Here is a 17,258-nt window from a genome sequence, read left to right on the forward strand (position 1 = left end):
CAATTAATTAACTGCTTCAGTAACTACTGGGTGCCCGACAGCTACGTGCCAGACCCTGGGCTGGCTCAGGGAATAAATGGATGACTATGATCTGGTCTCTGCTCTCACAATGTTCCCAGAAAGGCTGGATGTTAGAGATGGAAGTGACCACCTTATTAGTATTGATACGTGACCATCATTATTTCTTTGTTGGAATTTGGTTAGTAAGTCCAAATAACTGTGTGCTTACTTCGAGTCATTTTGCTAGGCCTTGAGGACATGAAGTAACTCAGACTCTTTGGGGAGCTCACAGTCTGGGGTCGGGGGAGGGACAACATGTGAGCTGAGAGTTCCAGTTCAGAGCGATTCAGTGCTGCAACAAATCCAATCCAGCTCAGCACAGGCCCCTAACCTGGAGAGTGTGCGAGGTGTGGCTATGGTCTGGTATACCAGCCATCGTGGAGGAAGTGAAGCCTAAACTGAAAGTGAGGGCTGGATGGATGGATGGTGCAAGGAGTCTCATGGTGATGGAATAGCAGTCAGGGGAGAGGGCCTAGAAAATTGATGCTTTTAGGAAACTGCAGGTATTCCAGGATGTGTGTTGAGGGCGTGGCTGGAGATACAGATGGGGAGGGAAGTAGGGACAGGTGACAGGTGGTTTAAATCCAAGCCAAGTTTGGATTTTTTTGGAGGGCAACGGGAAGCCTTTGAGGGGATATAAGCAGGGGTGTGGCATGGTAAGGCAGGTGTTTTAGAAAGCTTTTTCTGGCAGTTAGGTGGAGACTGATCTAGAAGAGAAAGGACTGGAGAAAGGGGGATCAGTTAGAATGTAGTTTTATAAGCCAAGTGAGAAATGAAGGTCAGTAGGGACAAAGGATGAAGGAGTAGGGAGTGGAATTTGGAGATGTCAGAAGCAGAAGCTACGGAAACCTTCTTAAATCGGTGCATGTACTTAAGAGGCAGTGCTTAAATCCTGGCTCTGATGCTCTGGGGAATGAGTCATTTTGGAAAGCTGAGTTTCCTATAAAAATGTGACTTTTTAATCCCTCTTGGCATCCACTAACATTTAAAAGATGTTATTGTAACTATTATTTGAAATGCTTTAGTTGTGTCATACTTTAGCTGAAGGTGGCACTGAACTGTCATTAACACAGAAGCTTTGGCGTTGCAGATCTGGGTCCCAGACTCTGCTCTGCACTAGCTCTAGAGCTCGGCCAAGTCACTTCATCACTGTGAGTTCGCTGCCTCTTCAAAGTGGGGTCGAGATGACCCACCTAGCAGGTGGTTGTGGTCTTACGGGAGGTAATGTACACAAAGCTCTAAGTATAATATGGGCATATCCTGAGTGTTCAGCAAGTTAGTCCTCCTCCCTCCTCCACCTTCTCACGACGCCCTGGGCTGACCCTTACGGACACCAGTAACTCAATGACACTTTGCGCAGGGCTCTCTGACCTTCCCTGAAGGAGCCCAGCGCAGTGCTTTGGACTTCTTGTGTCTGCTTTTCATGTTTTCTGTGTCTTCCCCCATAACCTGCCATTTCGTACTGCTGTCATCACCCAAAGAGCAGTTGTTCTCTAACTCCCTTACATATTAGCTAACAGTTGAGTGTTAATCATTTAATCTTCACAACTTTATCAACCAGGTACTTTTATTATACATTTCACAGCTAAAAAGCTGAGGCACAGGAAGGTAAAGTAATTCCCAAGGGCACACTATTAAGTGGGGGAGTGACTTGAATTCAGGCAATATGGCTCCAGAGGCTATTCTCTTAACCACACATTATGTCACAGTTAATAGACTGAAGACTGGAGAGCAGGTCTCTTTTATTGGTGTTTCCTTTCAGAGGAGATTTTCAAAATCCAGGAGCTGCATGGCCAGTTGAGGTTATTAATGGTGATCTTCCAAAGCAGACTGGGACAAAGGAGAAGCACTAAATGTAGAGGGAGGTTCAAGGCAGGAAAGCCTGGTTGTTGCATCTGACCCTCTTTGTGACTTTTAGATTAAAAAAAAAAAAAAAGACTTGATGAGGAGAACGGACAGATTCAACTTTCCAAATGGTCTGATGTTGTTTGCATAATGTAAGTGGGGGGGGGTGTCAATCAAACCCACTAACAATCTGATAAATACAGATTCTCCTTCCAGAATAGAACACATTTAACTTTTTGTAGACAATTGTAAGGAGTTCTAAGATCCATGTTTGGACATGAAATTTAGAAGTTCTTTATGGAAGAGCTGTGGACCTGAAAATCAGAGCTTGGGGCTTGAGTTCTGCTCTTCTACTGCCATTCTCTGCGACTTCAGGCAAGCATCTACTCTCTTGAGCCTCATGTACAAAATGGAATGATCATGCCTGGCATGCTTCCCTCATTGCAGTGGACCGTAATGATGGCTGTGGAAGGTGTGCTAAAATGCAAAGTGCTGTGCAGATGTTATCAGCACACTGAGGTTCAAATAATTTACTCACCTTGGGTCACATAGCTATTTAGTGGCAGAACCAAGGTTCAAACTGAAAGACACTGTAGTCTCTGGAATATGTGTGTGTGTGTGTGTGTGTGTGTGTAGGTCTCCCTCCAAGAATCTGAAAAAGGGTCAAATGAGATAATGCATGTGGAAGGGTCACTTAGACTATAAAGTGAATTACTCCTGGACTGAATTTAAGATTCCACATCCCATCTGCCTGTGGGATTCAGGACTGGTCGGATGAGGGGCTGAGGGGGATGGTGGAAGTGTGTCAATCAGAGATGCTGCTTATGGAGACAGTTAAGACGCCCTCCCACATCCACATGAACTTCTGTGCTTTCAGGAAAATCTGGAGCTCTGCAACCTCACTGACCAGCACATGTGACTCAGCATGGCTAGCTTTGAGAGTAGAAATTCTAATACAACTGCGGACTTATTTTATGTTTTTAATGTCACCAATAAAATCTATAAAAACCTGAATCCTCTTTTCTTACACTGAAAAGGAAAGACTCCATAAAAGAACTCACAACTTGGATGCTTGCGATTCAAAAATGAACACCTGTGTGACCCAAAAAACTAGTGATGCCCAAGCACGACACCATTGTAAACCAGCAAACTCCCCCAAGCTGCACCTTCTGAGAGGCAGCAGGAAACTGGCAATACTTCCTTAAACCCCCAAACAATTTTTCCAAACATACAAGTGATAATCCAAGAAATACAAAGGAATGAACTGGACTGAGGCAGGGATGACTGCAGCCCTGGAATGTCACTCTAGACAGCTGGGCAAGAACACAGGCCATGTGTTCTGACGGACACATTTCTGTGTCTGGAGGCTGGGATGTAAAGCCCAAGGAAGCAGTAAAGCCAACGGCAGGAAGAAGAATTACAAAGGACACTGCTGTTTCTATGGGGACAGTAAGTGATTTAACGTTTTTCTTGGTTCCTAACTTTCTATGTCATTTTAATGTTGTGTTTGTAAGAAAGGACGTAACATTGCTCTGGGCTCCTGTTCTAAAGCTCAGTAGAACCGAATGGCATGAGTGAACAGTGATACGTAGCTGAGGTGTCTCCTAGCAGAGGGGCCAAAACAAGAGGATTTCATGAGACCGAGCAAGAACTTTTCACGGCAGGGTTGAAAAAGGGTGTGTAAACTTCATACAGGTTCAAGTAGCATTTAATAACTTTTATGAAATCGGTTTCAGAGTAAAGTCTATATTATTGGAATACAGAAGTGAAGGTGATAGAGGGGAACAATATGATGCAGTCAAACCCAAATTAGATGGAACAGGTCAGACACGAGAGTGAACTCGAGAGTCGCCTCCCTCCAGTCCCCACCCACACCATTGCTTGCTGGTCCTGAGTGTGGCCTGAGTTCAGGGCTGTTGCTTCTCCACAGCAGCTACAGAACATGGGCTCCCTGGAGAAAGAAGAGCTGGTGCCCGAGTACATCTGCAGCATTGGAAATGAGCGTCTTGTGGGGCCATCAGTTTGGGAAGGTAGGAATGGAGCTGGAGAGGAAGTGCTCAGGTTGAACTACCCCGGTTTGGGTGCCTTTTCCTTACAGCCTCCCTGGGGCCAGAGAAAGCCTGTACACAGGCAGATGTAGCACTAGTCTGTTAGGAACACACTTCTCTTAAGAGAGTGTTCAGGGGAGGTCCCTGGTTTGCGTGTCAGAGAAAAGACACAGGTGGAATTTTCCTGGCCAATGCCCATTTCTGGGCAGAGGGAAAATGACCAGGCATATCTCAGGCTGTTGTTAGAGTCTCCTGAGAACCCCTTGGTTTGGGTCAGCGGGATAAACCCAGCGCTTAAGACTCTTCTGGGCACATACAAAATGTCAAATCAGGATCCCAAAGCCTAGGATAGAGACCATAGGTGATACAAAAACAGATACGGAAAAACATTTCAAGACTGAAAAGAAATCACTAGTGGTGAAGGTATAAACAGTTCTTGCAAGAACTAAATTCCCACCCCCAAATCCATAGATTATTAATAATCCACATTTACTAAATCATCCCAAATTATTATACGTAAGTTCAGGCAATACATGTCTTCTGAGCTGAGCCCCCAGGTTTGCTCTCTCAAATATATGACATCAGAATTTTCAGCCACAGAATGAGATCCCTTTCATTTGAGATAGGAGTCTACCATCTAATACTGAAACATTAAAACAGTGGGGCAGGTTCCTTATTACAGCCAGGCTCAGAGTCCATGGGGTGGCTGATCAGTCAAGGTGCTTAAAACACCAAGTGACAGGGTCCAAATGTGTGATGGAGTAGACGGAGAAAAGAGCAAGAGAGAATTGCGTTCAGTGTACACTGACGGACCAGCAACCTGGGAGCTGGTATCCATGAGGTTCTACCTGCCCAAGAGCAAACCTAACAGCAGCTTTCTGCAGCTGGGCCAGACACTGAAGTCCTGGTACTGGTCCTCTTCACACTATCTCAACATTCACATCGTGAGCTTAAACAGTTTCTCACACTGTAATGGAACAGCAAATAACTCCCAGATGGGCCCTGGGGACCCAAGGCAGCAGCAATAAATAAATATCTTGCTATATGTCAGATGCAGTCCTCAAACACAACCTTACATCTTAGTAAAGGAGTCAGGAAGTATCAACAAATGATATGCCTTTTGTTTTCCTACAACAATGTTTAATCTCCATGCCAAGAAGTCCCATTTGACTTTTTCCCCCTGCCTCTTAAAATTAGGTGACAAAGTAGAAATCCAGTCATGAAAAGAAAAAGGCAGGGGTGTATGAGCCCTGGCTCAATGAGACATATCAAATACACAGCAGCCTGGTGTCACAGGTCAGGCAGAATGGTCCCAGACCCTGTGTGGAGAAGACGGGCACGGGAGAGGTAAAAATCCTACTTCATGGTCACTCACACTTTACCGGCGCATTAGTCATTGAACAAAGGTGAGGCGAAGGGGGTCAGGGTGGAAGAGTTGCAATTTTCTACAATGAGGATTGGGAACATATACTCGTGGATGGGAAATTTTAAGTAGCTATGTTTATTATTACTTTTTTCCAGCAATCTTGCAAGAGGCAGAAGTGTGACATTGAGTTGAGTGAGACGAGCGTGTAAATGGGTTGATGAGGAGCCCTCCTCTTGATGCAGCCTCTGGCTTGTCAAGGAATGGCTGGTTCCACCGCTGAGCCATGTTCACTCTTTTGCCTCAAGGAAAAGGGTTTCTTGAGGGAACAACTTTACCTCCAATAATGACTTATTTGGGTCCAGCTGGGTTACCTAAAAAGAAAGAAAATATATACTCAAAAGACTGGAAGAAGCACCATTTTCTCTCATGGCATTCAGATCCTGTCCTGAACTTTGATTTTGAGCCTACTATGTACCAGCATGAGCATTTTCACACCTACTATTTTCATTTCATTCTCAAAATAACCCTGTGAGGTAGGTGTTGTCCCCATTTTATAAGCAAAGAAACCAGGGCTCAGAGAGGCCAAGTCTCATAGTTTAGTGGAAGAACTAGCATTTGACCTCAGGATGTATGTTCAGAAGCTGGAATCTCTTCCTGGGCAGGTGGAGACCCACAGCTCAGCTGGGACAGCAGAGCAGGAGGGCCTTAGGAAAGGGTGCTGGTTAAAAACTGATTGGCATTCCAGAGGACACATACTTGTTTAACTCTGGACAGCAGGGAGGACCTTTTCTGTCTGGTGGGAGAGGGCTAAGCTTTTGGGGCTGATCTACATGCTGAACACACCTGCAGCAGAGACTATACGGTGCCCATCCCATGAAGCCCAGAGACAAGCATCTCCCCTACTGAGGAGAGGCTCCCTAGGGAGGCATATCAGTCTCCCTGTTGGTGGCATTGGTGAAGATATTTAGTTCCAAAAAAAGGAGGGAGTTGATGCCATAATATGACTTTATATTTTAGAAGTAAAAATTATTTTATAATATGAACTAGTACAGGGAATAAAGCTAGACAGAGTCTTCTTGGCTCATTGGGGTATGTTGATCACACCCCAAATCAAACCCTATATTAGGGTTATGGCTTCCTTGGTCACTGGCAAGGATGTGATGTGGAGATTTTCTGAATCCAAGAGTGAGAGAAGAAAAAACCCAAACTTTCCTAAAGGGAACATGAATTTTAAAAAGCTGAGACATACTAATACTAGTTTAGTGATATGGACAATGGGCTGTGACTCCAGAAAGATTCTGGTTTAAATCACAACTGTGTAGCTATTAGCTTTGTGGCTTTGGAGTTAGTATCAACCCTGTAGGACTGATATGAGGATTAAGTGAAGAAAAACATAATTAGCACAGTGTCTGGCACAGAGCAGGTATTCAACGATGGCTGCCATATATGTGAGTAACTATAAGGATGGATGATGGACACACAGATAAACGGACAGCTCCAAGTGTGTGTGATGGGAGGCTGGGCAGTCTGCTCAGTCAGATTTGTGTATAGGAGCTCTGGGCCCCTGGGCAAAGACTACAGCACCTGAGAGGGCAATCTTGTCCTCTGCTCAACTCAAGCCACACCTAATGAGATGGCTCTGCTGTCTTCTCCAAGATGATGGGAAGGGGACACCCTGGGGGCCTGAGTGTCACAGGCAGGCTGGTGAACTGAAGAAGGGAACACTATCTTTGACTGTATCCAGATGGAAATCTGGTATGCCCAGGAGGGTCATTAAGGAGGCACATCCGCCTCCAGAATCCTCTCTGCTTACAAGGAACCCACTGCAAGGCTGCTCTACTGATATCTCTTGGGCTCTGGGCAGATGGGCAGACAAGGTGGTGGGGAGAGCCTAGCCTGCTGTCTGTCTTCCAATGCACAGGGGGCAGGGTGGGGGGGGTTGGGGGGGGCAAGCTGCAGGCAAATGTTTACCCACTTCCCCAATTAACGTACAACACTGCGCTGGCTTCTGTCAACAAACAGAGCTATGCTGCCTCTGCTTCTGACTCGTTGGCATTTTCTGCCCAGCTGCTTCTGCTATTGTTCTTAATTAACAAGCCAGAGCTCTTCCAGCATCTTCTACTTTGTTATTTGTGGTTCATAAATATGATGTTTGCTGGGAGAAACCAAAATCATAATAGTGCCAGGGCTGTGCATACCAGCAGAAAGATGGGCCTAGAAGCAAAAGAGGCTGGGAGATTGGAGCCTTGAGGGCATATTATCGATACACAAGGTTAGATGTTTGGAAAACACACCCAGTTTTCACTGTGTCTGATAAAATTTGAGTGATTTTTCCCAGTCAGTTTAAGTGGGAAAGCTGGGATTTGAGAAGGAGAAAACTGTAATTTCTTGAACACCTATTACATGTCGAGCACTTTAAATATGTTATTTAATTTAATCCCTAAAAAACTAGACACGATCCCATGGACTGTAGCCTACTAGGCTCCTCCCTCCATGGAATTCTCCAGGCAAGAGTACTGGAGTGGGTTGCCATTTCCTTCTCCAGGGGATCCTCCTGACTCAGGGATCGAACCTGGGTCTCCTGCATTCCAGGCAGACGCTTTAACCTCTGAGCCACCAGGGAATTAACTAGGCAAGGTAAGACGGAGATGACAGAATTGAGGCTCAACATGGCTGCCACTTGTTTAAGGCCACATAGTTAGTGAGGGTCTGTCTATACAGTACAGTAGTTAAAAACAGTGAGGCAACAGGTTCAAACTCATAGCTCTGTTACTTACTACTTATATGACCTTGAAGAAGTAATACAATCCAAGAGTCTCAGTTTTCCCACCTATAAGATGGGAATAGTAAATTTCTCTTTTATAGGTTGTTGTGCTAGTTAAATAGAATAATGGTGATGAAGGCTCTGGTACAGACTGAACCAGTAAGTGCTCAGCTGGTAGCAGCCATTACTAGCTGGAGCACTGCCTTGGGTGGGGACTGGATCTGCCTAACTTTAGCTGCAGCTCTTTCCCCAAAGTCTTCTGGAGCCCAGGCCTGCACTAGGCTCTCTCTCTTATTTCCATCTTGTTGCTCAGCAGAAGGGCTCCCTTCTCTCTGATAGATCAATGTGTCAGTACCTGGAGAATCCCTTCAGCAGGGCTGTGCCACCAAAAGACTGCTCACATTAAATGTGGTCGTGTTGGGGCTGCTCCTTCTGGTGCCCCATATCACAAGCAATTTTTTTCTCTGAAGGTCATTTCAGACAGAAATTTAAAGTGAACAAGGACAATTTCATTTCCATTCTCATCTGCCTGGAGTAGACAGAGAGACTGTATGGAACCTAGTGAGATGCAGGATGCCATCCCTTTCCTCAGCGAGACTGTGGCTATACTGTGAAATGATCCTGAAGTGTTCTGGGCCCCATTCAAGAAGGATTGGGAGTGTGCTGGAGGGACCTCATGTTAGGGAGGAATCTAAAAACCATGTTTTCTAACACATATCTGAAAAATGGGGTACGTCTTCCTGCTGCTGTGGGGGCAGGGAGGGGGCTGTGTGCCCTCTTTGAACATCTGCAGGGCTGGCAAATAAGCCAGGCAAACAGAGCAGATGTGTTCTCTGCAACTCCAGTGAACAGAGATGACAATGATAAGGTGAAATTGTAGGGGAGCAGAACCTCAGCTGGTCAGAAAACACTTTTTAATAGAGCAGCAGGTGCTGGTGTGGCCACTACTTCTCTTTCATCTTTCTTCATTCCCCTCTTGTCCTGTAATTTTCTTGTTTTTCTTTTATCATCATCATCATAGTAGCAATCAATTCCAGTCGACCCTTGAACAACCTGGGGGTTAGGGGGATCACCTTTCTAAGCAGTGGAAAATCACATAATAACTTGTAGTCATCCCTTCATATATGCAGTTCCTCCATATTTGTGGTTCCTCTGTATGTGGGTTCTGCATCCATGATAAAACTGAGAATGGCACATTATTGTAGCATTTGCTGCTGCTGCTGCTAAGTCACTTCAGTCGTGTTTGACTCTGTGCAACCCCATAGACGACAGCCCACCAGGCTCCCCCATCCCTGGGATTCTCCAAGCAAGAACACTGGAGTGGGGTGCCATTTCCTTCTCCACTGCATGAAGGTGAAAAGTGAAAGTGAAGTCGCTCAGTTGTGTCCAACTCTTAGCGACCCCATGGACTGTGGCCCACCAGGCTCCTCCATCCATGGGATTTTCCAGGCAAGAGTACTGGAGTGGAGTGCCGTTGTCTTCTCCAGTAGTATTTGCTACTGAAAAAAAAATCTGCCTATAAGGGAACCTGTGTAGTTCAAATCCATGTTGTTCAAGGGCTAATCATATTCAGTGCCTACAGTTTGCTGGAACCATGCTAAATACTTCATATGAAATGCTTTTGAAGTAGTCCTCAAAACAGCCAAACAAAGTATGTATTATTATTACCATTTTAAAGTTGAAGATACCATGGGTTATCTTACCCAAGGTTGCAGATTGAATAAGGTTTAAAAGTCAAGTCTGCCTGACTCCAAAGCTAAGGATAACCAGAGTGCCACTGGCCTACATGTTGACAGGCTGCCCTGGGGGACAATACAGGGGTTGGGAGGGGAAGGGAAGTGTTCAAAGAGGGGCTTATTTGAGGAAGAAGATCATGATGATAAAGCTAACATTTACTGAGCATTTAATTTGTACCAGCCACATTCTAAGCACTTAACATTTATAAAACAATTTAATTTTCATAATAACCCTCTGACATAGGCACAATTGTTATTTCTATTTTACAGATGAGGAAACTGAGCCATGGAACATATTAATACTTGCTTAAGTTCTCAAAGTTGTTAAGGGCAGAGCCAGAAAGTGAGTCAAGGCAATTTAGCTTTGGAATCCATATGTTTAACTATTGGACTATTTTGCCAGAGGTGCTGCTAAGCGTAGAGTCCACACAGAGAAAGACGTTGGATGACATGACACTGAGGTTGTTTCTAACCAAGCTTCTAGGATATAAGATCTTCACGATAAGAATGGCAAAAGGTCAAGGGTCAAGGAAAAAATCCTGAAATGTTTATAAAATACGAATACAAAAATGCAATCTGAGCTTATGTCCTGCCATTTACTTGGGATTTTACTGAATTATTGACTTTCTAAATCAACAGAGAAACCCTCCCTTTGGGACCTTCTTGGGGAGGAGGGGCCGTTCTCAGATAAGAAGTATGGCCTGACTTTGTCTAGGTTAGAAAAGGAAAGTCAATCTTCTTGATACTTTATTCATTATATTTAAGAAACCTGGAAAAAAATGTTCTCATCAAGTTTACATTTTAGCAAACTGGCTTTTGTTTGTTAACAAAAATGAGACATGCTTTCTGTCAAAGAGAGTTATTCTTTTCTAGGTCACTTTTCTCAGCAGTTTGAGCTTTCATGTATATTGTACTTCTATTATTTCCCTGGGCATTTTTTTCCCTGAAAAAGTGTAACATTGCTGCTGAGAAAAATGTGAATCAATATGACAGTTTCTCATCCTTAGGCCATATTGAGTGAGTCCTACAATGTTAGAATGGGAAAGCTCCTTAAATGCCAAATGGTCCAAGCCCTTCACTTCTCTGTGGGCAACCTGAGGCTCAGAGAGGTCAAGTGACATGGCCCAGATCACTTGGTTGATAAGGCACAGATACAGTGCTCTACCTGTTTCTAACTTCTGATTTGAGGTTCTCTCTAGTCACACTATTTTGCTTCTCACTTAACAAAAATGCCTGAGCAGAAATATAACACTAATACTAGGCTGGGAGCTACCTGAGAGTAGGAGCTGAGTAATACTAAGAATAACGGTAACTGCAATATATGAACAGTACTTTATAATCTGTAAGATATTTATACAAACATTAAATCAAAATCTTGCAGTGTTGGTATTATTAGTCTTTTACATTTTATTTAGCTTTCCTAAGGTAAGCTTTTATTTTAAAATTGAATAAAGGAAAGTCTGGATCTAATATTTTCATATTTAGAAAAAAATGCTAAGTTCAACAATTGGTTTTGGAACAGAACATCTGCAAGCAAACAATGAATCTAGATGCACAGACATTACAGCCTTCACAAAAATTAACTTGAAATGGATTGTGAACTTAAACGTAAAACACAAATCTATAAAATTCCTAGAAGATAACACAGGAGAAAATCTAGATGACCTTGGGTATGGTGATGGCTTTTGGGATACAACACCAAAGACACAATTCATGAAAGAAATAATTGATAAGCTAAACTTCATTAAAATTAAAAACTTTGCAAAAGACACTGTCAAGAGAATGAAAAGACAAGAGACTAGGGGAAAATATTTGCAAAAGACACAACTGATAAAGAGCTATTATCCAAAATATACAAAGAACTCTTAAAACTCAACAATAAGAAAATGAACAACTCAGTTAAAAAATGGGCCCAGAACCTTAAACATACCTCAGTAAAGAAGATTGACAGATGGCAAATAAACATATGAAAAGATGCTTCTCCAACAGTATATGCCATCAGGGAAATGCAATTAAAACAGTGAGATACCACCACACACCTATTAGAATGGCCAAAATCCGGAACACTGACAACACCAAATGCTGACACTCATTTACTGCTGGGGGAATGCAAAATGGCATAGCCACTTTGGAAGACAGTTTGATGGTTTCTTACCAAATTAATCATATTCTTACTATATAGTTCAGTAACAGCACTCCATGGTATTTACCCAAAGAAGTTAAAAACCTAAGGTCCACACCAAAATCTGCACACAGATGTTTAATAAGCACCTTTATTCACAACTGTCAAAACTTGGAAACAACCAAGACGTTCTACAGTAGGTAAATAGGTAAACAGATTGGAATATCCAGACAATGGAACATTATTCAGTGCTAACAAGCTCTCCAACTACCTAACATATATTGTCTAAATCTTAGAGCTATCCTAAGAGACTGGACTAATTTATCCTCATTTTCACAGATGAGAACACCAAAGTTCAAATAGGGACATTACTTGCACGTGGTCATACAGCTAAAAATTGGTGAAGCTCAGGTCTTCTCACTCCAAATCCTGAGCTCCTTCTACTCCATGAAGTAGGCAGCACAAAGGCCACATATGTAAATCCCCATATTATATTTAGTAAAACTGAATACATCTGCCCTTGGTTTTGTTCAAAATTAGCATTTACTTTGAACTTGGGAGAACAACTTGTCTTTCTGGTAAGCTATGAGTAACATATTCTGTTAGCTGTGTATGTGTGCTTAGTCGTGTCCAACTCTCTGCGACCCCATGGACTGCAGCCCGCCAAGCTCCTCTGTCCATGGGATTCTCCAGGCAAGAATACTGGAGTGGGTTGCCATTTCCTCCTCCAGATCTTGCCAACCCAGGGATTAAACCCACGTCTCTGTGTTTCCTGTATTGGCAGGTGAGTTTTTTTTACCACTAGTGCCACCTGAGAAGCCCCCAAACATGTTCCATTACTTACTCTATTAAAAACATGCATATTAAATATTACAAGTTTAAAAAATAATTACCAATGTCATCACTATCAAAAAATTTACCATTTATTTGGCAAAGTGTCAGGCACTATACTAGTTGTTCTATATATTACCTAATTAAATGGTCACAACAATCCTATGAGATAAGTACTCCTGTTATTCTCATTTATAATGAATTCGCTGAGGTCAAAAATGGTTAAGGGACTTGCTCAAGATTACACAGGTAACTAGGAAAGATAATGTTGGAATTTGCACCCAGGTTTGTGAGCTTCTAGCCTGTATCTGATGCACTGCATTTCACTTCCTTTTAACTTCTGATCCTTCTTCTAAACAGAGGACAGCTAATGTAACTAAATGGCTTTTCTTGGCCATAAAGAAAGCAGGCATTCTGCAGCTGTCCTGGCTCATGTCCCTGTTGTGGCACAGGCTTTGTTGTTCCCCACAGGAAAACAAGCTACCTTTTGTTACTATCAATTTGGTCCTAACAGCTAATTGTTCATTTTCTTTAAACACCTTTTGATGAGCTGGGAATCCTTAAAGAGGGCAGTTATACCCACAAAGTATCAGAGGAAGAACTTGAGACCCAATCTGCTGGTCGTGTGCTGATCAGGGTGTGAAAAGGCTTTGGTAACTGTAAAGTCTTTTGCAAACATAAGGGACTGACCATCAACATCATCCACAACACCAGCTGTAGCTCCTAGCAAATTCTCCTCTACATTTGCTGCAGGTGGTAATGCAAAAAGAACTTCCATTCTGGAATGGTTGCACTATGGGGCTGGGGCTTCACTATAGCTTATTTACATTCCAGCTTCCAGTATAGTTTCTGGACCAATCTGTCTCACAGGATCACAGAAAAGAGTGGCACTGGGGTGAGGATTTCCAGGAAAGAGTGAGAGATGCTATTCTTAAAGTGTGGTAGAACAACTGGGGTGCTAGAAGTGAGGGTGGGTGGTCTTCTGTGGCTGCTAAGCACAGGAATGCCTATAGGACATTTTGATGTTTTCAGGTGGGAAGAAGAGAGAAAGAAAGAAAAGTTAAAGGAAGAACAAAGGGAGAGAAAACTAAGGTCTAGGCTGCCCTATGTGTGTGTGTTTTTTTTCAATAATATTATAATGATAACAACAGTTAACATTTATGGGGGCTTACTAGGTGCTAATTGTACCAAGTACTTTATAAGTACTACACAAGCCCATGAGGGACGTACTATTACCTCCACTTTAAAATGAGGAATAGAAGCTCAGAGAGTTTATATAACCTGCCTAAGATCGCACAGGTGGGAAGTAACAGAGCAAGGATTTAAAACTAGGTCTGGTTCCAAAGTCTGTTTTCTTAACCACCACACTAGGTACTTCTACTACTGTAGTCATACAATGCACTATTTATTCTTTGCCTCTTGCTTGGAAAGACTATCCCCTTTGTGTAACTGAAGCATAAATTTCCCCACAACGGAGTATATTACCAACTCAGACACTTGGGCAAATTTCATTCATAGCTCCTCAATTATCACAGACCTAGTGATTGTTAAAGCTGGAGGGCCTTTAGGAGTCCATCTCTGTAATAGATGGGGAAAGAAAAGCCCAGTGAGTGGAAAGAGCTTACCCAAGGTTACTCAGCACTCTCAGCAGATCTGGGACCAAATCTGGATTCTTCATTCCCAGCCTATGCCTTTAGACAGGCTGTTTAATGAGGATACCAATTCTAAAGTGTTCCCAGTAACGAAATGACCTCAAACTTGGTATACTGTCAGGGAGATCCTAGGCACCAAAACAAAAAAATGTGATCCTCTCCTTACAGTGCTATCACTGATGGTGGTTTTGGTCACTACACTTTTTTTCTTTTTAAAGTTTAAAGCAGGTTTTTTGAGAGAGACACATATTCCATAGGCAGAATGCAGTCCATCTCATAAGGCGAGAGTGGCCTGGTCACTGTAATAAAGTGTAGTGGGGAAGACCCAGAGGGAACATAGAGACTTCTATCAGGAGAGGTGGGGGGTGGGTTGTGGAGGGGAAAGCCTCTTTAGTCTAGAAACACAAGAAGATCCAAATTGGCAGAATGAATATAAAAAGCATAAAATAAGAGAAGAGGCATGCCTCCTCACCCTGGGAAGCCCAAGATTAGTCCTGTCCCTCCTGGGCTCTGGAAGACACAATTTCAAGTAACTAAAAGGAAGTCCTGCTTTACAGAGTGGTTTGCAAGCTCACTGTTTCTGAAAGCTTAATAAACAAGGTACAGGCAAATTCATTAATGAGGATTCTAGAGTGTGGCAAGAGAAAGCCAGAGTCACTCAGCCTTGCTGGTGTGGGTTACAGGTGTACCAGGAAATGGGTCTCATTCCTCAAAGCAGCCAAGATCCTGAGGGGTGGGTTACCTTTGACCCTGAGCACCTGGTGCTGATCTGAAACAGTCTGCGAAACATTGATGGAGGGAACATGCCTCACTTTCAGAGGCCCATGTCATGGAAGGCAGCCAGGATCTTGCATAAAAAGCTCCTGGAATAGAAGCTCAGAGTTTGCCTCTGATAAAAGATGAGTCCACAACACCACACTAAGACAAATGAAAGGAGAGAAACCTGTTAACTGTTTAGATTTAGAACTGCTCAGTTTAGTTCAGTTCAGTCGCTCAGTCGTGTCCGACTCTTTGCAACCCCATGAATCGCAGCACGCCAGGCCTCCCTGTCCATCACCATCTCCCAGAGTTCACTCAGATTCACGTCCATTGAGTCGGTGATGCCATCCAGCCATCTCATCCTCTGTCGTCCCCTTCTCCTCCTGCCCCCAATCCCTCCCAGCATCAAAGCCTTTTCCAATGAGTCAACTCTTCTCATGAGGTGGCCAAAGTACTGGAGTTTCAGCTTTAGCATCATTCCTTCCAAAGAAATCCCAGGGCTGATCTCCTTCAGAATGGACTGGTTGGATCTTCTTGCAGTTCAAGGGATTCTTAAGAGTCTTCTCCAACACCACAGTTCAAAAGCATCAATTCTTCAGTGCTCAGCTTTCTTCAGAGTCCAACTTTCACATCCATACATGACTACTGGAAAAACCATAGCCTTGACTAGACGGACCTTAGTCGGCAAAGTAATGTCTCTACTTTTGAATATGCTATCTAGGTTGGTCATAACTTTTCTTCCAAGGAGTAAGCGTTTTTTCATTTCATGGCTGCAGTCACCATCTGCAGTGATTTTGGAGCCCCAAAAAATAAAGTCTGACACTGTTTCCACTGTTTTCCCATCTACTTCCCATGAAGTGATGGGACCAGATGCCATGATCTTCGTTTTCTGAATGTTGAGCTTTAAGGCAACTCTTTCACTCTCCTCTTTCACTTTTATCAAGAGGCTTTTAGTTCCTCTTCACTTTCTGCCATAAGGGTGGTGTCATATCTGCATATCTGAGGTTATTGATATTTCTCCCGGCAATCTGGATTCCAGTTTGTGCTTCTTCCAGTCCAGCGTTTCTCATTTAAATACTCTCATAGAAACTCTGATTATTGTTCTTTAGTAGATATCGATTAAGTGCTAATTAGGGAGGCAGTAAGAAAAAGGTCTGGTGGGTTTTGAATCTTCGTTCTGCATGAGTGCTCTTGAGCAAGTCACTGGACCGCCAGAAGACCCAAATTTCTCACCTGTAATGATAGTATCATTCAATACCTAATAAGCTCTAATAGACCATTTCCCTGGGTTTCTCCTGTCACTTGAGAGAGAGGTGAACAAAATATTTGAGTCCGTCTCCGTCCTACTTAAAACTCCTACAAGATTCCATACGACAATAGGATAGTTCCTTTTTGCTTTGACCTCATTTCGCCCAATTTGTAAATGGGTAAGTTTCCTGGCAAGGCTCATAGCATGCGAATAGTGGAAGGAATGGCTGGAAAGGCAGTTTGGAGACAGACTGTGAGGGACTCAAATGACATATTATGTTTAAACTTCTTGGAAAAATTTTTCTCTCAGGCTTTACAGAGACCTGGAATAGCATACTAGATGTACTCTTCAGGCAGAGTGGCTGGGGAGAATGTAAGCATTTTGAATGCATTTTAATACTCAAGCAGAGCCATGCGAGCTGGTGTGTACGTTAACTCTGCACGCCAACACAGCTCAAGAGCTGGAGCTTTGAACAGGAGTTAAAAGAGTTGAGTCCCTAACGACATACAAAAGACTTGCTGGTGTGATTTATTCTGATGTATTTACTTATCCAATTACCAAAACAGCAGGAGATCATTAAATTTTCTAGTTACCAGATGCAGCACGTTCAATATCTTAAATGTTACCAAGGCTCTCTCTGAGCTATTTTGATATTACATTTCATCTGCCCAAAGCTTATGAAACTGGAAGGCAAGAATCATGAAGAGAGCAGGTGTTTTCTTTGAAGGCTGGTATAGCGGGTGTTTCTACTGCACCAAACTTATACCAGCTCCCAAACTCGTGGATTTAAGGAAAAGTACTCTGATGAGAAACAAAAGTATTTAAG

General features: G+C 43.1%; 1 protein-coding gene and 1 non-coding gene across 6 annotated transcripts in view; both read right to left on the reverse strand.

The window, feature by feature from the left end:
- Positions 1–3,595: 3,595 nt before the first annotated feature.
- The window catches only part of FAF1 (Fas associated factor 1), a 497,312-nt gene continuing 483,649 nt past the window's right edge, over positions 3,596–17,258 (reverse strand). For all 5 annotated transcript variants that reach the window (XM_042247840.2, XM_060408829.1, XM_060408824.1 and 2 more), the window contains one exon: positions 3,596–5,690. In XM_042247840.2, the coding sequence (XP_042103774.1) occupies positions 5,607–5,690 (84 nt within the window). In that variant the 3' untranslated portion in view covers positions 3,596–5,606. The remainder of the gene's footprint in view (positions 5,691–17,258) is intronic.
- TRNAS-GGA (transfer RNA serine (anticodon GGA)) lies at positions 7,868–7,942 on the reverse strand. The gene has a single exon. It is a non-coding gene; the product is annotated as a tRNA-Ser (tRNA).

The sequence above is a fragment of the Ovis aries genome, chromosome 1 (assembly GCF_016772045.2).
Source record: "Ovis aries strain OAR_USU_Benz2616 breed Rambouillet chromosome 1, ARS-UI_Ramb_v3.0, whole genome shotgun sequence".
NCBI lineage: Eukaryota > Metazoa > Chordata > Mammalia > Artiodactyla > Bovidae > Ovis > Ovis aries.